At 44.3% G+C, this 22757-nt stretch overlaps 1 protein-coding gene across 4 annotated transcripts; it reads left to right on the top strand.

Moving 5' to 3' along the window:
- The first annotated feature begins 2550 nt into the window (after positions 1–2550).
- On the top strand, positions 2551–22493 carry NDP (norrin cystine knot growth factor NDP). 4 transcript variants are annotated; one of them, XM_075034695.1, is made up of 4 exons: positions 3420–3766; positions 5842–5903; positions 13838–14192; positions 21466–22493. In XM_075034695.1, exons 3-4 carry the CDS (start codon positions 14019–14021, stop codon positions 21691–21693), a joined length of 402 nt encoding a protein of 133 aa, XP_074890796.1. In that variant the 5' UTR covers positions 3420–3766; positions 5842–5903; positions 13838–14018; the 3' UTR covers positions 21694–22493. The 4 variants fall into 4 exon arrangements, with proteins under 4 accessions (XP_074890794.1, XP_074890796.1, XP_074890797.1 ...); XM_075034693.1 differs by lacking the exons at positions 3420–3766; positions 5842–5903 and adding an exon at positions 2551–2696; XM_075034696.1 differs by lacking the exon at positions 5842–5903 and having other exon boundaries at positions 14002–14192.
- The last annotated feature ends 264 nt before the right edge of the window (positions 22494–22757 follow it).

Genomic DNA, 22757 nt, shown 5'->3' with positions numbered 1-22757 from the left:
TGTTAAGTGAGATAAACTTCCTCTGAAGGGAACTCAGATCAGAACTGATGGGAGCAGGATAACTTAGATCTTCTGGAAATCTTATCTAATATCTGGGGTCATCTCAGATGTCTAATCATCTTTGAAAACTGAGCTCTGAGCTCCTGTGCTTTCCGCTTTTATTTGTTTCTTTAAAATGACTGGTTTTATGGGTGGGATTAAGTCACAGTGGTTGAGAGAGGCTGAAGATTTATGAACAGCTATGAAAAAGTTATGGGCCATAGTGTTCTTGAGGAGGGGGAAGGCTACCTTTGATGCTTCCACTTTTGTGCTTGTGATCATGTGTAAGTTCATTCAGACAGCACAAATGAGACCATCGGTTTATAAGTCACCAGTCTGTGAGGTTGATTAACTGCCCATTAACTTCCACTTACTGCCAAACACGGTCTTGAAGCTGAAGATGAAAAATTGAAAGCCACTTTTAATTTTTTGAAAAATTTTTAGTCCAATATCTGCAGATTTCCCTGTATTAGGAATTTGTAGCTGTGGTAGCAAACTGCTGAGCACTACTTCTCAAAAATACTACTGTTTGAGGTATTATTGATAATTGTTGAGTATTTAAAGTATGCTTAGCACCCAACAAACAATTAATACAGATATTGTCACCTGTAGATGATGCAAAGATAAGAAACCTGAGCTGGACCAGTAAAAAACTTCAGCATTATTTTCAGTAAGGACTGTGAGTAGGGTATCTAATGTCTCCTGGAGGATTTCATCCAGGAACTAATTAGCCAGGCTTTTGTCTTGCACATGGCAGGTCCTTAATACAAGGAACTGGATTATGTGAGCCACTTTCTCACCCATGGAAAAAGAGACACAACCCAGCAGCATAATGACCAAAGGGCCAGTAGGCTTGATTTTAAAAGAGGGTGTTGGCTAAATTAAAAAAGATTGCTATGTGTAGTCTGTCCGTTTAAGGTAAGTGTGTGCACAGAGCATCAGTGACATTTCATCCTGCAGCTGCAGTGAAGCAAAGATGCCGGTGAGCTCTGCCGTCATCCATCCTGGGTGACCGCGGTGGCATCTGCGAGGGAGGCAGAGAGCTGATACGCGTACGGTTGGTGAGAGAAACCCGGGGTTGACTTAAAAGGCAAACCAATGTAAACACTGAGTATGAGAGAAAAAAATGTGCAGCAAAACTCACATCCTGAGAATCTCGGTCCTAAATGGATCATTTGTTTATCCCACCAGCCAAACCTGGCTCTACAGCAAAGCAAGCCAAAGAATGTCTCCTTTATTGTTTCCATGATGCTTACTCATCTACAAGCCATTCCCCTTTTAGATTATTCTATTTTTAAGGCATAATTTCCATCTGTTCTTTGATCTTATACCACATAAGACATTTAGCTAATAACTTCATCCATCAAATACCAACTTTCCTTTAGAGTTCAAACACAATTGACACAGGACCCCGTCCATCTGCTGGCCAGTGCCTCTGAACAGATCCAGCTTGTGAATGGCCAGCTATGTCGCCTATTTTTTAATTAACCAGCTAAGGTCTGCGCTTCCCGTAACGCCGCAGGACAACTAGGGGGCACTCCAAAGGGAAGTGAAATGCGCTCCTCCGTGGAAGCAGGGAGGAGGGTTTGGTCCGTTCTAAGTGGGGTTTTCCAGTGGATGGAGTCTGCCTTCAGCCTCTCAGGGAATGAATTTTTTTGCACAAACCCACAATATTTCTATAAAAGGTTTGAAGGATAACTGTTTTCAAACTTGGCATTCTTCAGAGGAAGGTGGGTAAAGCAGAAAGACAATGTTTGCTTCTGTGAGCAAACTTCTGAGTTTATTCGAGAGAAACTTCAGAATTTCGGGGCAGGTTATCTGAAGCATCAAAATTGCAGATTTGCAGACAAGTATTTATACAGAAAATGCTTGTCTGCTTACCCAACTGGAGAGCCAGGGAATGTCAGATGATTTAGGTGACCAATTGTAGTGAAGCAGCGCAGCTTGAATTAAGGATATCTGAGATAATGACAGCTAAAAAAGATTCTAAGAAAAACCTGTCAGAAAGAAGGAGATTAATGAGTAATCCAGGGAAAAGTTAGTTTTTACATGGATATTTTCCAAGTGCAAACCGATATCAAATTTTTAAAATCGTTACTTTCAGATTCCTCACTTAGGTCTGTTACCTTGCTTCTCAGTGGTTTGCTTTATCTTGCACACAGTGCATTTGTTTAGGAAGGAATCTGATTCAGGATTTGTATTCCACTGGCTTACATATGCCACAGTGTACATATCTCCAGATCCGAAACAATAACAACAACAAAAAAAGAGCCTACATTTCCTTCTATTTCCTGGCTTGCCAATAATAATAAGTCCCTGCAGAGAGGAGCTTGGCTGGTGGTGTTTTGTGATTTCTCAGATAACAAGAGCTTCACATTTCTGTGGAATTCCCATTTGCCAGTGAGCTGCTGCTGCCGCTGCCCTGATTGATATATGACTGCAATGGCACTTTTCCATTTGACATTCCCTCTCTCTCTCTCTCTCTCCCCCTCTCCCTCTCTCTCTTAAACAACAGCCCTAACTTTTGTGTGTTGCAAATATAAAAGGCAAGCCATGTGACAGAGGGACAGAAGAACAAAAGCATTTGGAAGTAACAGGACCTCTTTTTAGCTCTCTGAAGAGTTTGAGGGAAGGAAGGAGCAGTGCGTTTTCCAAAGGTAAGCACACAAATAAGAGATTCCTCCAGATTTTGAGTATTACATGGACTTAAACTGAGCGCTTAATCTCTTTATCTGACAAACACATCTTCTCCTTGTACCATTTTTTTAATTGAAATGTGTTCATGTGGAATTGAAACAGTTCTAGTACCTGTGCCTCCTTCTTTTTCTCGGATCTTTAACTATATCTCCTGTCTGAAGGATGCCTGTGTGCAGCCAAACAGGTAGCCCGGTGTACTTCTGAGCAGCTTAGTTAAACCTCTATTCTTGTGGGCATGCCGAGCTCATGCAGCTCTGCGTTTGTCCTAGCTGTATGGCTTTGGAGTGAATGGACGTGCTGGACTCTGCCCCGAATTCGTCGAGAGAGCGCCGGTATCGCCAGCACCCTCTTTGTCCCATTACAATAGGGCTCTATGAGCACAGGCAAGCCTGCTAGTTTAAAGATGGACTGTTTACTTTTATCACTACTTATGCATGCTGTTCTCTTGCCAGTCATCTGCCGGAGTGCTCAGAATAATTTGAAACAACAGGCAATATTTATTTCTAGCTTTGTGTGTCATGCTTCGCAGGAGCACTCTTAATTTGCACATTATTATTTATCCAAACTTCTGGGCAGCTTTCCTATGGACTGGACAGCACTGGTTATGGATTAGGACAGCTTTAATATACACTCTCGATTGGCTGAAACCTGTGAGAAAAGCCACGATGTTTGCCTTTGCTGTAACGCCGAGGGGTATATTTAGTAGGTAGCTGACCCCGTCAGTGCAACACGTAATGCAGCGTGGCTGTGCAGTCGGTAGCTGACACGGGAGGATGCTGCAGGACCCCAGGCTGCCTGCCGAAGGAGAGTGGGAGGCTCTCCTCGTTTGCTGGCAGATCGTTTCGCTGTGTATCAGCATCAGAGGCACGAGCATGACCGCTCTCTGTGTCTTTGGGACAAAAGAAGAGTTTCGCTGTTATGAGCCCGGTGATAAAGTGTCAGTGTAGTGTGACTGCGAGGCACGGGAACGGACACTGCCCCCAGTGAGCCCAGCTGAAGAAGAAAGCCCCGTCTCCCTGCTAGGATTCAGGTGAGTGAATTCATCCTATAAAACTTCAAATGAATGGGTCCAGCAGCAAAAACAGGGTAAAAAGATGAACCATGTGAAGAGCAATGTCAGTACTACGTTTGCTAACCACTGTAGTGTCAGTAAAGCAGGCTCCCATAGAGTGTGTGTTGCGGGGGTAATTTTCTTGTGGCAAATCTGAATTTGCAAGACGGTGTGTATGAACTGACTCTTGTGGGACTATCAGGCAGATTTCTTATCCTACTCCTTAAGTTCATTTAAATTTCTCCCATAGCCTCCCCCATAACACACCTTACCTGTTTCTGCCTGGGACAGATGGCATGACAAGGAACTTGTTAAGGTTTCTGCAGCTCTCTAAAGATGAAAAAATGTTTCCTATATGCTAAATGTTACTCACAGTCCCTAAAGCTTTGTAACTGTCCCAGTGGCTGAGGGGTGAGAACTCTGCATATTGGAAAAGGACAGCCAAATGATTATTTAAAACCAACAATGGGGACAAAGTCACTTCAAATCAGTTCCTTATTGCAAAGTTATTTTCTAATAGAAGCAACCCAGCTGCCTGGTGGTGTCAATAAATGTGGATGTAATAATCACAGCCTTGTTATTTGTCCCTCCTCAAAAGAACACCTACATTTTAGACCCTCTATTTTTTTTTCTTTTGAATTACTAACGTGGTCACTTTTGCTCTGGCTGTGGGACCTTAGTCATATCTGTGAGCAGTTATACATATGAATAATTCCGTCCACCTAAATAGAACTATTTGGTGAGTAATTACTTACCAGCTTGAATCAGGGGTTCCCAATGTGACATATATACATTGGCACGCTCTTGCTGGAATAATGAAATCGCATTTGCAATACTGGTATTATAAGAAGATGCTTTAAGATTTTCCAGTTAAAAGCAAATGTGGAACAAAAAGATGTTTCAAGCTTACAAAATAAAATGCAGTTTGATTTAGTGGAGGGGTATAATTAGGGGCTGCTGCTGATTACTCTAGTTACAAGCTCAGATCTCTACCTGAAGGTATCCCACATAGGTTTCCTGGCTTTGCGCAGCGCCTGGTTTTGATCAGATGCACGTACGCTGATGATTCCCCCTTGCAGAGCAAGATACTTGTTACGGACAGTCTTCTGTCCAGTTTGCAGTACCAATACCCCAGGTAGCTACCTACGCATGGCTGATCTCCGCAAAAGCCATCTGCCCCACTGAAACAATCCCTCACGTGCTATCCAAGGCTTGTGATAGCATCTATATGTTCTTGCTTGCTTGAGCGGCCAGGATTGCGATCTCTTTTGCCCAGGTGGGAGGGAAGTAAGCCACCAACCTGGGGGCTGGCATTGACGCCTGCAGTGACTCATTTGACAAGGAGTCCTCCTGGAGTTGGCTTCATTCCCCATTTGCCCTGGGGCTGACTGTCCCCTTCCTGGCTTGTCTGCTCTCAGATGCACTAGGAAGCGCTCAGGGTTGTTCTTGGACCTTGAAGGCAGTTGACTATCTATGGTGCAAAGCTTGCATGAAGCCACTGAGACATCTGTTTTTGTAACAAGTCTGGATTATTTGTTTAACTGAAAGAAGAAAAAGAAAAAAATCTTTTTTTTTTTCTTCCCCCAAATACTATAATTGTAATTACAATTATAAATCTTAGATAGTTGTATTACAAATAATACAAATTCCTCTGCCTCTCATGTCCTGCTGAGTATGAGGAGAGGCTTGTCTCCATGAGTTTTAGAAAAGTTTTGCTACATGAGACCATGCCACAGTCCCATGTTATTTGAGTAATCCACCTCTTGAGCGTGGCTGGAAGCGGCCACATCAAAGAAAGACATAGAGACCCCGTGGCAGGCAGCTACGGGGTAACTTGCTGTGGCAAAGGATTTTTCCCTAACCCCATCAACTGAACTCTGAGTCCTGAGAGTTTATAACCCTTCCAAAAACTCTTTAAAAATAAAACCCTCACAACTGTAACCCTCCATACATAACAAGTCCTTTTGCTGAGCCCAGCTAAACTTTTGCCCTCTGTGATATCTTGTTCCACCGGATCATTGTCGGTTGTGTAAACATGTGTTTCTTTTCATCAGTGTTAAATGTGCAGCCTCTCAGCTCCCCTGCCCTTCTCCACGTCCTGGTATCTTGGGATGGGGTGAGTAGCCATGCCCAGATCACCTATTTTCTGCTGTCTTGCTTCCCGCTTGACAGTCCTTTTGCTGAAACTCAGCTCAATGGCAGCAGAAAGGTTTAGCTGGGTCAGGGTAGCTCGGATGCCTGAGTCTCCTTGGCCAAGAGCACCCCACTTTGCCCATGCTTCTGTGCATGCGTATGAAGAGATGCTGCAGTCTCCACTGACTATGATCAGCTGTTATTTCCTTTTTATATGTGTCAGTGTGGAACATATTAAAATTTCTCAGTAGTGGTATGTTAGGAATCCCTCTGATGCCCCACCTCTAACTTAGCAGAACAATAAAAGCAAGGTTGTAGTAAGCCTTTGAGCAGCTGGCTGTCTATATATTCCTTCTTTTTTCACATAATCTAATTCAGACTATTATCCGGGTAGCAGTGGCACTACCACTTCCAGACACCATCAGTCCTTGTCCTGTTTGCTGGAATTTCATTGCGTGGCACGGAGATCCTTTCTACCACAGACAAGTGTAGCCTTTCTTCTGGTGTCAGGGTATTGGGCTGCTGGTGCCATGGAGACACCAGCCCTAGAAATTCCACCGCATCACTATTTTTCAGCTTCTCTTTGTTATTCTTCTATTTGCATCAATCATTGTTACGGCTTACGCTTGTCACATTTACATGCTTATTATTACTGAGCTGCAAACTGTGTCGGTCTGGTGGTGCGGAGGCAGCACAGGTTATGTTGCCCTTTAAGACATGTGAGTTGAGGATCTGAGTTAATGCCTCAGCTCTGGTTTGGCAAAGGTTAAGCATACCATGGCAGTGACAATCGCATTACTGTCATAGCAGCACGGCTCAAAGAGAGTGGGACCTAGGGGAACGCTGTTCCCCTTGTTAGAAGACATAAAATTGTTACCATGAGCCAAATATTTGGGTTCCCTAATTATCAGAGGCTGAGATATATGGATGGTGGTCTGCATTTTGCCTGTGTATAAAAGAAGAGAGGATTTTGTCCCGAGGGTCAGAGAAGAGGGAACATGTCCTTCAATCATGTGCTATCTCCAGCATGCATAGCACTCGCTGCTGGTCCCAGTGGCAGGGATGTCTTTGCTTAGTATTAAAGAATACGGAACCCATTCCTACTCCTGCATCTGTTGTTAACTCCAGTCCTTTGAGTTCTCTAGAAAATATGTAAAAGAGAACAAAAACTGCCCACCTGCTTGTAACACACTCCAACAGGTAGAGGACACATGCCTGAATGCCCTAGACCTCTCAGCAACTTGTAATTTGGCCAAGAGTAATTTTGCCTCATGTTGGGTCATAAGACTAAAGTAAAGGTAATTACTGAAGCAAATCCTATAGCTAATGCTTGGCTGGGAATATTTGCACTGTAGCCAGCAGCCACCCTTGCTGGTTTGCCTCCTGAGAGGGATGGGCAAACTTACTTAGACAGCTCAGCTCTGCGCCTGGTGCTTCACTGAGCAGTGATCCCATCCAGCACCCTCTGGATGAGCAAGTGGAAAACTGTATTCCTCTCAATTCCTGTCCCACCCTCAAGACCACGACTACTCTGATATTCAGTGAGACACAAGAATAAAGAAAGAATCCAAGGCTGGCATCACCTCACCATTAAAAGGCTCTACTAGCTCATTAGAGAGAGATCCCATACATGCCCCTAATCAATCTATTTAAAGTTTCCTGGAAGCAGGAAAAGGAAAGAATAAAAATACAAGCGCTCTTTTGTCCACCAGTAGTTATTCTTTGTGAATGTATTAAACCCCTTTTCTCCATGTTGGCCTGTGCCTGTCTGCTGGCAGGGCTCCAGCTTGCAGTACCCACTAGAGTTTGTTATTTCAACCGCCTAGCAGGAAGGCACTGTTAGCTCCCCCTCTCCCAGCTACCTGAAGGACTAGAAATATTCTTGGAAACTTCAAAAGGAGAGGGGAGCTCAGCCAGCTCAAGTGCTGTTCAGCTTAATTTGTTCCACCTCATGCACCGGGTCCCTGCCACGTGAACACTTATGGGGGCCTTACACAAGCCGCCCCATCAAAGCCCAGGGAACCCGTCCCATGCGTCCTCATCCCAGGCATGCTGATGCTCCCAGCGGTGCTTGCAGCAGTTCTTCCATTATATTTGCAGCAATTATGATGTTGTTTCTTATGCTTCAAACACCGTGGTCTTCCTATTTTTTCAGTCTGCTTACAGTCACAGGTATTCATCTCCTGAAATATTAAAAGACTTAGCGAAGCCTCACAGCAGAAAACGATGCGCAGGAGTTTCTCTCAACGCCCATCAGCGCGTTTGACATTTTTGACTGCTCAGAGGTAGCATCCGTTTTATCTTCTCGGTTTTTACGGGATAATCCCCTGCAGTTGCTGGCTGGCAGGCGGTAGGACAGCGCAACCTCAGCAGGACCACAAGATGTGCTTCCCTCCTGCGGACACCCAGATGAAGAGGCTTAAGTCCCTTCTTTCGAGCCTGCCTTCCTTCCTGCTGCCTTTTTCCTTCCCTTCTCCTCTTGCCCGCCAGCTCTGGCCAGGAGCGCGTGAAATTCGTGTACCCTCCTTGCAGGCGCCCGCTGCCCTGCAACCTGCTGGGTGACGGGTGGATGGAGCTCCCCTGCGATGGGCGAGAACGTTCCCCTTGGCGTCCAAGGGGACAAGCTTCAGCACAGCTGGATGTCAGCGGGGCAAATGCTCATTTGGCACAACGAGGCCTCAGGAAAGCATTTCACTTATTTAGACCTGTAAGGATCTCACTCAAAATATTTAGTTTGGTATTTGCCCTGTCTCGGGAGGGGTAGAAACCTGTTCGTATGCTGCACGGAGGCATTTCACCAACAACTGGAGTTCCCTGTGTTCACCTGCTGCTTCCCGGCTGCCAGACGGCCGCTCGGTGACTCTGTCAGGTGTTTTGAAAGGCGGCCGCAGAGCTGAGCAAGGATTTTGGTAGCATATACAGGAGGCCAGCTACTTTACTGCTGGAACAGAAATGGCCACAGTAAAAGAACTTGATGAGAGGACAATTACATTTAGTTACAGAGCTAAAACATACACTGGAGCTGATAAAGCTTCTGAGATGGTTCAACAGAAAGCAGGACCAGGCACAGCATCTTAGGTGATGTCTCCTACTAGACAAACCGTTCTCTTAAATTGCTCAGATGGTCACTCGTACGATTTTGTCCCACAGCACACAGTGCTTCCCAGGCAGTTCCCGAGCACGGTGCAGGTAGTTACGTGGGCTGGAAGCCACCTGAGTGCTGTGGAGGCTGGAGGAGGTGTGGGAGCAGACCGTGCCGTGCTGTGTGGCTGCAGGGTTGGAGAACCACTCCACGGCAGCGCTGCCCAGTGCCCAGGGCTGGGGGACTGGAGGTTGTCTCCAGCGCAGATTGCTCCTCCTTGCCTTCCATCCCCAGCCCCTTTCATGACCTGTCTCATGGCAGTGGGGAGTTTAACCCTGCAGAACAAACCCTGGTGTGACCCTGGTGTAGTTTGCCTGACAGTTGTTTCCACTCCGGTCCAAATCTTGGAGCGCAAAACCCACAAATCCTCATCTTTCTGGCCTAAACTTTTCCAGGCTAGATAAAGTTCTTGAGAAATCTGTTTTGGTCTCATAAAGATCTTTGTGGCTTTTTTGTCAGAACAGCAGCGGCGAGCTACACACACACACAGACATATATACATGTATATAGTTAGTGATGCTTTTTTGGGGGCTGGAGTCTGGAGAAGCTGAGTAGTCTCGTAACTCTTCTGTTTACATAACAAATTCAGAATGAAGGAACCACATGGTAGGATCCAAATAATTGTGTTTACTGAATATGCACAGCATGCAAGGCCAGGCTTAGTTATATATACACAATGCTGCTCCAACGGGATTTTGGCAGCCTCCAAAACATAAAAGGCATTGAGTGACTTGAATTGTACCCTCACCATTCAGTAGGAGTCTCAAACATGGAAAATGCACAGCAAATGAAGGCCAAGCTGAACGTACGTGCATGCCTAATTCAGGGGGCTCAGGAGCGGGGAACAGCTTAGTAGAAGTACACCATAAACGAGCTTTTCCATTGCTGCCTTCCTACCTTCCAGGGTAAAAGTGGTGCAGATCCAATAGACCTTTGGAGAATTGCTCGGCTCCTTATTTTTTTCCAAGATACATAGCAAAAAGGGAATTTCTGTTTACGTTCTCACAAAGTGACTGGCTAAATAATTCCAGATGATGGAATTTTCTTCTGTCCTTAAAGCAAAACAAAACCTTCACCACTCTCTAAATGATATTAAGACTATGATAAAAAAAATCTTTATTTTAGCATTCAAAAAGCAGTTAATAGCAACATAAAGTTGGAAAAATAACCCTAACTCTGCCCCTATGTCCGTGTGCAATACAGCCTTGGATTCTATGTTCATATGGTCTTTCTCAGGGTTGTCTTCTATTTTTTCCCTGCAGTTTTTAGGTAACAGCTGTAGCAGTTTTAGGTAACAGCTGTAACAGCTTTTAGCATGTTATGTATCTATGAATTCCTGAAAACTAGTTATATGGAAAGGGCACTATAAGCCTATTGCTAACAACATGTAATACCCATATCAGTGAATTTTGAAAAAATGGGAAGTAGTGATATTCATCCACTGTTAGACCAAAATATTTCTGTAGCTAATTTTCAGCCTGAGAATATGAAGTCACTTTTGCATCTTTTTCTTTACAGGATGCTGTAAAGAGGAAGCATTTTAGCTTCCTTTTTGTTAGCTTGGCAGATGAGCTGTTTACCACAGCTTTTCACATGAAAAGAAACTGAGGAAAAAGCAGATCTAAATAAAAGAAAAAAAAATTTTGTATGAAATTGTTGATTTTAGTAGAAAAAGTGTATTTTCCAAATGAAACAAAATGCCATCGTAAGTACAGCTATAATGATTAATGATTACAGGTGTACTTGCTTCTGGTTTTGGACAGAAGGATAGACTGGAAACTACATATGTCACTCCTGATGTCATGTACTTTCTAGGATTTTATAATTTCAGACAGGATTTCAAAAAGAATCTAACCTTAAAAAAAAAGAAGAAGAATGCTAAAGTGAAATGCCATTGCATAATATCAGCTGGAAATGGGAAATGTCATGTCAACATACTTCATCACAGTGATGTACCTGAGTGAAAATATTTAGACCTTTTTACACAATCAAAAATCTACACACTAACTTCTATATGTTTAAATGTCCCTGTGAGACTTTTTCCCATATATCTCAATTATATATGGTATATGTACTTGAAAAATGTATGTGTATACTTCACATAGGTATGTCGGGAGATACTGGCATGTGCAAATAGGCTGGTGTTGTCTGCAGTCCCGCTTCCGATACCTACACACTCGTTTTGCCAGTATGTCTATCAACAACTGTACACAATTTTGTCACAAAAGATGGGTCACATTTACATCCGTGGTCTCTCTTTTTACTAACAAATATGTGATAACTGTACTTTTTTCTTCTTTCAAAGTTTTGTTACCAAAGCCCACTACATTTCTTTGCCAGGGAAGTATCAGGGCAATTTTAAAAGATTGTGAAAGTGTTAATACTTTTTGTATTGTGCTGTGCTTATCCTGAAGAAGGTACTGACGTCTTCCTTTTCTCACATTTTTCCCTGCTTCTTTCCAGCTTTCTCAGAGTGTTTTCGTGAGGCAGACTCTATGTCATCCAATTATTTCCTGAAGAAAACTAGAGAGATAAGCCTTTGAAAACAGAGCCAGGACTCCAGATTTCTCTCACTGTATTAAATCATATTGATCAAAACCATAGAAAGATATAGAAGCACAAAATTAACAGTGGGACAGAGAGAGTGGGAAATGGGGATCCCTGGACGTATTATTACATGAGATGAGACGGTCCAATATCAAGTAAACTTATTTGGACAGAGAGCGAATTACTGGGTGTGTAATACTGATTAACTATGTTGGAAAGAGACCTTGCCAAGCAGCGTGTTTTGGTCAGCCTCTTTATAAAGAAGAATAGGAATGTAGGTAAAAGGTTAAATAAAAAATAAAAAAAAGTGCATCACTCCTCCTGTTAGCTAATCCTTGGGCATTATCTGCATGAACCAGAGTAGTGCAGTTCACTTCTGGGAAGGAGTCTGTCCCAGCTCCCATGACGGAGAGATTTCTCTCTTACCCTGCTAAAATGTTTGGAGGGATATTTATTGACATGAATGAGACTGTGCATAAATGTATCTGAGATCCTCAGTGGTTGGTGTTGTTTAAGCTCCTTATACTGCAAAGACATAGTATCTTTTTAATGCCATATCCACCAAAAAACATTTGCTCCAGCAGAATGTACTAGGTCATAGGTCAGACTCTGTGAAAAAAATAAAGTCTTTTAAATTGACAGTCACATCATTTTTTCTTTCCTACTTAGGCACATGGACAATAGCTTGAAACCCAAAAAAGGCTTTAAAAAATGTCTGATACACAGAGCATCCCTAATTACATTTCTTCCCAGCATGAGACCGTGTATGTCACTTCAGCCTGAGAAGTCCCGACTCCCAACTTGGATGAACTCTGGAAGTGTTTCTCACTGCTATGCACTCCTCTCACCAAAGCTCAGCAAGCTATAAAGCAATACACAAATCATCAAGCACTCTGGTGGGGAGGCCTCGTAATTTCAGGCTGTTTGGGAGATGAGTATCAGTCGGCTTAGAGTATCACCAGCAAACCAGTAAACAGTTTTGAAAGAGGCTTGTATAAGGCAATAAAGGCACACATCAGCTCTTTAAATAGGCAAGAGCCTCTGGGGTAGTATTTCTGTGTGACCAGGGAACTGTTTTATCACAAGTTTCTTCAGAAAGTCCTTGCGCTTTTAACTTTACTTATGACTATCCTTTGCTTCGTCAGGTTGTATTTAGATGGATCATTCACAGCTCTTTCAAGCTATAGCCGTTTGTAGTAAAAGCAAAATTAAATCACCCACTTGAGACTGTGGGCTTTGTGAGAAGGATCAAGGGGCTGTGATGAAGCAGCTGAGGTAGATGCCCTCCTTTCCCTGCCAGCACAGAGCTCCAGGCAGCGTTTCAGGGGCTGTCCTGCGCCTGTTTTCTGGGGGATCTCCTGGTCTCCAACATGCACCAGCAATCCAGGTGCCTGGGTGGATATCCACACGACTCCACCTGCATGTATTTTTTTCCCCAGTTGATAGCTGGGATGTACTCGCATGCTATGGAATCCAACGTATTTTTTAGATGCTTCTCTTTAATTAAAGGGTAGGAGACTAACACTGAGCAAGTGCAGCCTGACAAGTAAGCAAGTAAACACCTGTGTGCATGTGAGTTTGGTACTCAGGAGGGCAGGGCAGCCAGAGAGCTGGGTAATCCTCCATGCAGTGCAGGTCGGTGCTCAGCAAGCTTCCTGGGGGACAGCTTTGCTCGTGCCTGGGCTCGGACCCTCAGCATCCCTCCAGCCAGGGGTTGCCCCTTGTCCCTGCAGCACAGCAACTGCAGGAGACCGACACGCAGCCCTTAGAGCTGGGGTCAACCTGCCTCCAGACTTTCCATGTGCTACCTAGGCCAGAAATTCCCATCTGTAAGGCAGGAGGCAGCCTAGCTTTGCCCCCCCCACTTTGACACTTTGAGTGGATACACAGTCCTTTCAATTTGCAGAAGTCTCTGATGTGCTACTAATCACCAGTTTTGAGGGGAACCCATTAGGGACATCGCCAAGTGAAAAAGATTGGCATTGTACCACTTGTGATGTTAAAAGTCAAAAGGTTCTCCCCAGTAAAATGATAGAGCAATGCTTAAAGTAATAAGGCCTTGACATCTCCTTCCTAATGCCATATACTCTACCTACGGTGGGAATGATGCTTACTCAGAGCGTATATTTTGGCTAGCAAAAATCCTGTGTGCCTTAATATTATTTATGTCTGTTTTCCTCCAGAGGTCTTTTTGGTCAGGATTGTGATTTATATTGTTTTTATTCCAGCTACGCAGGAGATTCTTTGACGGATTACAATCTCAGCAAACTCTAACTCGAGAAGAAGAATGACAGCTAAGAGACTTAAACCAGACTTTTCACCATCCTGGAAAGGAACTGGCTGCCAGTATTTGGAGTTTTTTTAATACTCTACCTCCCTCTGCTGTTATCAGTGAGAAGTTCCTCGACAATGGGAAATCATGTACTTGCAGCTTCGATTTCCGTGCTCTCGCTCCTGGCGATGATGGGAGACGCGGACAGTAAAACAGACAGTTCCTTCATGATCGACTCCGACCCCAGCCGCTGTATGAGGCATCACTATGTCGACTCCATCAGCCACCCCCTCTACAAGTGTAGCTCAAAGGTAAGGACTTCCCTCACCCCCTCGCAGCAGGGTGCTGTGTCGGTGGAGTTGTTAAAATGAACCATTTTGGGTGATTTTTCTCTGCACAAATTCCTCACTACCAAAATCTAGCTGCAGAGACATACAGGTGTAGAGACATCTGAGTGTGTACATCAGAACTGGGACTGGAGAGGAAGGCTCTTGACTCTATTTTCACCTTTTCAAAAGGAGAAACACACCATGATGGTAAAGCTAATATGCCATAAATTGTAAGATTCAAAGGAGCACATTGAGGTCTCAGCCGCCAGTGCCAAGGAGATGGGCTAGTTTGGAAGTTTAGATCATCCCAGTCATCCCCTCCTTCAAGTGAGTCTTTAATCCGGAGTATGTAAACTTAAAACTTTCAGGGTGAAGTACTGAGATAAAGAATCAAGATGTAAAATGGTAGTGAAAAACGTAACCAATTTTTCCCCCCATTTAGTTTCAAGGCCTTTGTTTTCATGCAGAATGACAATTGGGTGTTTACTGTAGGGCTTAGGAGCAGAAGGAAATACAAGTTTGCCTTTCATTTGAGATTTCAAGCCTAAAAAAATTTGTGCCAAAATGGTTTAGCAGCCTGCGCACGTAGCCTACACTCATTTATTTCATTGTGGAGAAAAACAATGGGAAAATCCTTGCTGGTCCCTTTTGTCTTGTCCTAATTTGTTCTGGCTGAGTTAACCCAGCTCATATTCGGATATACAGTCTCCGCTTGGACCATCCCTCTGTCCCGCAGAAGGTGGCTTTGCCTTATGCATCCACATCCCTGGATTAATGAAAAGGACCAACTGTCAGCACCAGCACTTTTGCCAGCCCTGTGTTGGGTAAAAGAGCGATGGGAGGCAGGTACATGATGGGGTTTAGGACAAGAGGGCTGCCTGTGGCGTTGCCTGATGGCAAACCCCAGCAGCGGAGATCCTGGGAGCGTTTTTGAGGAGAGAGGATCCACACAGTTCAGACAGATGCAGCGCTGGCTGCGGAGACCCCCAGATGCCTTTGTGTGCAGCATGAGTTATTTGCTTCCCATAGTCAGCGCAGGGGTGAGGTAATATCACAGGTAGCAGCGGGCCATAAAATTTAAAATAAAGCACAGAGAGAAGCGTCAACAGAAAATAAGACGTGCTCGGCGCTCTGCGCTCCTCCTGTGCACCAGGACGGGTGCTGCCCTGGCTGTGCACCTTCAGCGGGGCTTGCCCTGTGCCTGCTCACCAGAGACAGGCTGATGGCCTCAAAATTGGGCACAGGGGAAAGCCCCGTTTTGGGCTGCCTTACACTGGTCTCAGAGCAGCGCTGTCTGCGCGGCTTTGCATAACCACGCCTGATCCACAGAAGTGGGAGATGGGAGAGTTTTGCCCTACTGCTTCTGAGTTCAAACAGTAAAATCATGCATTATTTGTGATTCAGGAGAGATCTTCTGGTTTGCTTTTAGCCTAGACTACACCTTCCCACCATCTGGGAAACATCCAGCGTTAATATACAAACTGCAGAGATGCATCTGTTTGTGCAATATTGATTTTATTGCTGTTGACTCCAGTGAGAGGCAAAGGTGAAAAGTGTAGGTATGCTGGTAGTGTGGGTGGGTTTTACTCACTGGTATGTGGGTGCTAGCAGCCCTCCTCTCTCAAGGCACTTCAGATCACCTATTAGACCAGAGAAGCCATAGCTACCGCCATGGTCCAGTACAGTCCAGTATGGATGATGCCTCACCCAGCTGGCGCTCTCTCTCAGCTCCGTGCTGTGCCAGAGAGCAGGAGGAGCTGTTGTATATAACTTAGGCAAGATGGTAGGTAGCCCCCAGAGTCCCTTCGGTCTCCAGCTTTGGGTAGGATCCCCCCGTGCCCCTCTACACGCAGAAGAGTAAATGAGTAACAAGCAGCGACTTCACTACGGCGGTGAGAAATGCAGAGTACAGCTGACCTGGGCACACTGCCTCAGCCATGAGAGGATAAACACAACATGTCCCAGCCCAGCCCCTGAGGCAAATTCGTCCTGGAGCATGAAGGATGGGGCTTCCCTGGCCCCGGGGCCAGAAGACTGGTCTATCCCGGTCTCTTCTCTCACCCAGGCCATTGCCCACCCATCCCCATTCCCTGGCTGTAGCGGGTTCCCACTGGAAGGAAGGAAGGAAGGAAGGAAGGAAGGAAGGAAGGAAGGAAGGAAGGAAGGAAAGAAGGAAGGGAGGGAGGAAAGATGGAAGGAAAGAAGGGAGGAAGGGAGGGAGGGAGGGAAGGAAACCCACCAGCAACTCAATTTCTTAGCATCCCTAATGACAGAGGAAAGCAATCAGGCCTTTAGAAGTGGGACTGATGGAAATGAGAACACAGAATGCATTGTAATGAAAACCATATTATTTCAAAACTGAGCTTTGAGAAAAAAGCTGTTGACACAAACATTTGTAACTCTGACTGCAAAAATGTCAGTGACTTTTTTTAAATCAAGCCTTTAATGGAAATCATGTTTGAAATTATTATCACATCTCTTGGCTTCCCAAATTCCACAACGGTTTCAAGAACAGTTTTTTAACAATATTGCAAGTTGTATGGACTTTCTCATGAAGTGGAAAATGAAAACAGTTTCCATACAAAGTGAAATAATTTTGACATTCTCTCTGTTTGTTAAATCAAGCTCTTTTTTTTTTTTTTTTAAGGTCTCAGGGATCTGAATCATCCTGGTAGACACATGGCTTCTGTTCTGGATATAATATATAAACACAGGCCAATATTAGACTTGCTAAAGAAAATTAGATGCAATGTCTGTTCCTTATATATATTGTGATAAAATATAAACAAGTCAAAAAAAGGAAGGTTCTGCGGGAGTAGCTGTGGGAATTGTGGTACCTCTTGTTTCCACCGAGTTTCCATTGTGAAGCTTGGACTGACAATTGATGTCAAACAGAGATTTTGCCATTTTTTGGCGTGATATATTGGTTCCATTGAGCCATCCTTTTTCACTCTGTATATTTTCCCTTCTAGTGCAGCATAGAATTACAGAAGTTAAAAACGGTTTCAGAAATTGCAAGACGTATTATGTTTGCTGTCCGTCTTGGTTAAAAAAAGATTATGTCCACCGTGCTTCTCTGTGGAGGCTGCCAATTGTACCCACATGGGAAGTAGTTTTGTTACATTTGGAAACATCCACTCAATATAATTTAATCATTAAAATCCCTCTTGCTTGTGACCTCAGGCAGATGTTGAAAACAGGTTTCCAAAGCCTTTGGAAACATAGTCCATTATAGTAACAGAATGTATAAAAGAGACACAAAAGAGGGATGGGAGAAGGTCATTTGCTCCTGAAAAACAGTGTTTTCCTTTGACTTCAAGGAAATGTTTGTATCAGCTCGTGAGGTATTGCCTTTCCTGACCATATTGGATTCTGCCTGACCTCTGTCCCGGAGACCCACTGGTCTTCACCGATGTGCTGGATCGCCTGGCCGCTGCAACCAGAGCCTCCTAAATTACAGTATTGGCTGTCACAAGTGCTTCCTCCAGATGTGCCAGAAGTGTGCTACCACTGACAGCCTCGCACTAAAGAATCCAGCCCAGAGAGACATGGGCCAGATGAAGAAAGATGTAGCAAATGTTTGCAGACATTTACTCATAAGGTAGCACAGGAGATTTTCAGTAATGCCTGCTTGCAGCCAGGCCACGGATACTGTGTGGAAGTCTGTTCTCGTGCATCTCAGCCCACCTGCTTTCGGGCCTCAGTTTGTTGCTGAAGAGAGTGGAAAAGAGGGCTACAAACACCATTAATAGCAAACCAGTTCACAACTTCTGAATTTCCAGAATACGGCTTGAATGATCGGAGTCAAATATTGCCTCAGATTCAGGTTGCTCTCTTTTGTGGCCTACCAGATACCTATATGACTGCTGACTTTAAGTAAGACAACCTATTCTTCCGTAGCTGCTCATGCACGAGAACCCTGCGGTTCCCACGTTGTAGCACGCTGTGCTTCTGGATCCAGCATCGCAAGGTGACATGCAAAAGCTCACTTGTGCGGGGGATGAGGGGAGCCAAGAGGCATCCGTATCAGGTTATAAAATACCCACACATTTTTACTATATATACACCCACTGTATTACTGTGCTATGCCATCATAGCATTACTAATTATTTAGGTGATAATCTCTATTGCGCTATAGTATACGATGCAATAAGCAGCTGGTGCGATTGACTAAATGGCAAAGCAAAGCTTTTAAAGTACATGCTATTTCCAGCTCATTTGCACACCTGCCAAAATCCACTGGTGCTCTTCTGGATTTATGAGGAGGAGGAAGAGGTTAAATTTTGCTGAGGACTTCAGGTTAGCCCAGAAATTTAGAAAGCTATCAAAATGGGAAATCTGAAATTTTTTTATCCTGCAAGTTTGACTTGATACCTGTGGTCCTGTGCCATTTGTAAAAGTTTACACTCTCATCTAAAACCAGGGCATAAAACCAACACTGTGTAATTTTACATGATATGAATACTGACCATACTCTTACTAAAAACTAAGTAGCTAGCAAAATTTGAGACTAAAATTAGAGTCTCCACAGACTAAAACATGCTTTTAAAGACAAGGCTTGCTAAGCAAATATAAATGCAGTTGCACATTGAAGAAATATTGACTGATTTTGCATTAGAAAGCTTGCTGTTCATAAGAAATGTATTGAGACACAGATATTGGCACATCAGATAATTCTACCCTATAATTACATTACTGCAACTCTTCTGTAGTCCTTAATCCTGTTCCTCAGGGGTTTATTTTTTTTTCCTGGCATTTCCGAAAGTACCTGCAGACACAGGAGCAGATGTGTGCCATAAAAAGTCCTTAGAGTAACAGTACCAGAAGTGACTAACTGTTCCAGCTCCAGAAGCATCAACCGTCAGAAGTCACCTCCACCATATAGCAACCCGTGCTGTCATATTTGGGCTGAAATCACAGAATCATAGAAATGTTGCTTGGAAGGGACTCTGGAGGTCCTCTGAACCTCCCCAAAAGCACTTGTGGACATTGCACATCCCCCTTTGCCACTCCTGAGGCAAGTTTGGCTCTGTTGTCTTTGTAACCTTCAAGCAGTTGCCAGCTGCCGTTGGATTGCTCTTCACCCTCCTCTTCAGCCAAACACTTGGGAATGTCCTGTGACAGAGAGTGCACGCCGTCCGGTGAACTGGTCAAAGTGGAGGACCTAACAAGAGCTGTCAAGATGCTGGGAAGGGAACTAACTGTTTTAAACGTCCCAATCTGCTGTCTTTCCTTTGCGATACAGGCAGGATTAGATACCTGTGTAGCTCTTTACCAGCTGCCTGCCTGTCACTATGGGAAGTGAGTTTTGTTTACCAAGGGGACAAAAGTGGACCTTTATCTATCAGTAATGGGGTGCTAGCACTGTAACGATTGTCCCTTTCCCTGTTCTCATATACACTAAAGAAATTGGTATTAAGGAGCTTGATACACCTGATACGTCTAAAGCGGGGGTGTGGCTCAACAGTACACTGAAATTTCCTTCTCACCATATTACTACTAACAGCTGAAGCGAATTTGCTTATGAATGTCACAGGAAGGGGACCATAAGTTTATGCTACAAATCATGAAGGATGGCAATTTTTTTGGAAAGCAATAAAACCTGATCTCTTAATTAAACCAAGAAACGAGATGGTACCAACCCCAGATCATCAGCTCATGATCTGTGATCTGTCTGTGTTGACTGGAATTGTAGTCGTTAATATATTAATACATTTCCAAGCAAACCATTTAGCATGCAAGTACTCTTGGAAGAGTAAGCACTGTACAATGGATGACCAGTGCCTTTCCTGTAGACACAGACAGTGCTGGTATTTCCTACTTGATACCAGGAATATTCTCTCTCTCTTTCTCTCTCATCTTTCCTTATGACTCTAACTAAAGAAAAAACTAAGATTTGACATACCTGCTTGCAAGACTTGGAGATTTGCAGCCAGTTGAGTATGTGTAGTAAAAGAAGCTCAAAAAGGTTTAACTTTGTAAAATATTTGCTGTCACGTCCGTAGTTATCCTTTTAGAATGTCTGGAAAAAACATGAGATATGTGCAGCATGGTTAAAATGTAATTTCCTTCCTTGGTTATAGGATAAACTTAGAATCGGTTTACTGCCTACTTTTTCATCTCTGTCGCATTTTGACCTTGTTTGGATGATATAGTCAGTTGATTTTGAAATTTGTGTTGGTTAAGCAGAATTAGCTGATATGGACTTAATATTTCATTCCCCACGAAGGTATAAGAACTTGTTCAAACTTGTCCAACACTTAACCATTATCAAGGCGGTAACAGCTGTTTCTGACCACACAATTTCCTGAGCTTTAGAAGATCCTTTCCATGTTTTATATAGAGCTTAGTAGACTCTATCCATCTCCTCTGCTCAACAAGGGGTGTTAGGAAGAGAAGTAAGTGACTCCCCACGGGCTTTCCTTCCTTAGTGCCTTCTGTTGTGCAAGTTACCTTGTTCTGGTCACAGCTCAGTTGGTGAACTCAGAATAAGAACCATGGAGCCTGCAGTGCTTTTGGAAAAACTCACTAGTGAACCCTCATGTTTGGCAACAAGTTAATCTTGTTGACGTTTTTACTGTCTTATGCTATGCAGTGCATTTTGTACAGATACAACTGATGCAATTATATATATATATACACACATGTAATTGCAAATACATACTTGAGGTGATCTTTGTAAAAGGAGGGAGCTAGAAACTTACTTCTTTAGAAGCAATAAACTGAGCATCTTCTTTATATTTCTACTTTATATGTTTATATATCTAAGTATTTGAGACATTCACTGGCCCCAAGGACCAGTTCTGCTGATCACTAGTATATACACTCAAAACACTGGAAAATATCCAACCAAAGTATCAGTCTGGCTGATGATTTAAGGGCTCAGCTGCCACAAATCTGGGGTCAGCAAGCCACAGTTGCAGTCACCGTGCCTGGAAAGCAGGGCTGGCTGGGATCATTTGGAGCCCCAAGGTCAGCTTTCAGAAAACCAGGGCCTGAAGTCCTTATTGATGTTGGTGCCTGGGTCTCCACATGGAGCCTTGCTTTTCCTCCTGCCCATGTTTTCTCCTCCGCTCTCCCAGACACGGCTCACGGGCAATGCCCTGTGTGGGGCTGGGTGCCCTCACCAAGGTGGGGAGATGCGGTAAGTGAAGAAAGATGAGCCAGACTGGAAGGAGGTACCCATCTGCTGGTGTTAGCTGTGCGCTGGCAGCCACCGGGCCAAGTTTCCTAACCCGTCTCTTTTCCTTCGCAGATGGTGCTGCTGGCTCGCTGCGAAGGGCGCTGCAGCCAGACGTCGCGCTCGGAGCCCATGGTTTCTTTCAGCACCGTCCTGAAGCAACCTTTCCGCTCCACCTGCCATTGCTGCCGGCCCCAGACGTCCAAGCTGAAGGCCATGCGGTTGCGATGCTCGGGGGGGATGCGGCTCACCGCCACCTACCGCTACATCCTCTCCTGCCACTGCGAGGAGTGCAACTCCTAGGGATGTACCTGCCGCAGCAGAGAGGGGACTGGGATGCTGCTGTTGGGGAAGGCTCCCAAGAAGTGATCCAAGGTGAGGCTGACGCTCCCAGCACACGATTGTAGCGAGGACAGGACTAACCAGGCTGGATCGGATCTGAGAGCTAAAGTGTAAAATATCCTGGGGCCCTGGATGGCGCCGGTACCGAAGTGTATGCTGTGACAAAGGCAAAAGCACGAGGACTTGTTCTTAAGAAGCCTTTCTGTTTTTCTGAAAGGATATTTTTGTGAGTTTCTTCTTTCTCAGGCTCAGCTCCGACTACGGAAAGGTGCTTTTACTTTAGGCCAAGGGCAGCAGGGGAAAAGAGAGGAAGGTCAGCCGATGACAGCACTGCGCTCTGGAAGTTGGCGTTCGGACAGAGGATGGGCATCAGTTCCCACATACAACCTCTTAACCTATCAATTTATTCTCAGTCTCCTAGTTATATTGGCCTTCAAAACAAACTGTGTTGTTGGCAAGGGTTATCTGTTACTGATCTAGCAGCCAAGCGCTGGATGACTTTAACTGTGGTTTAGCAGAAATTACAAATAAATCATTGAAAATTGAACTGGATATGAAATGTCATGCTGGGATTACCCAGCCCTAGCCAGCTGAAATGATTATTTGCAGCGTGCGGCATCAGAGTTCAGTGGCTGAGTGACTCTTGAGAAGTGAAAGGTCATGAGACTCATTATTCCCCTCTAAAAGCCTGGAAATGTGACTTATCACAGCTGTCACAAAAGCCATTATTCAAATGCTAAAAACTAATCAAAGATTAAAATGACACATACTAAATGGTGTCTTTTCTTAACTTGGGTAGACCTGCTGATGTACAGAGCCAGAGCCACCAAAATAATGACCAAACCTAGGATTTATTTTCATCTATAGCTCTTAGGCCATTGAGTAAGTAGCATTTTGCCTTTTAAAGACAGGCAGTCCTTAACACAGGGGAATCACGCTGACGTGCCCATAGGAAGTTTAAGGCAGAGTCTGAGTCCCAGCGTTACCCACTCGACCACAAAGGCTGTGTTTTGATTTACCTGACC

This window comes from Buteo buteo, chromosome 8, assembly GCF_964188355.1.
Source record: "Buteo buteo chromosome 8, bButBut1.hap1.1, whole genome shotgun sequence".
Classification (NCBI taxonomy): domain Eukaryota; kingdom Metazoa; phylum Chordata; class Aves; order Accipitriformes; family Accipitridae; genus Buteo; species Buteo buteo.
This window is presented reverse-complemented; position numbering and strand designations above follow the sequence as displayed.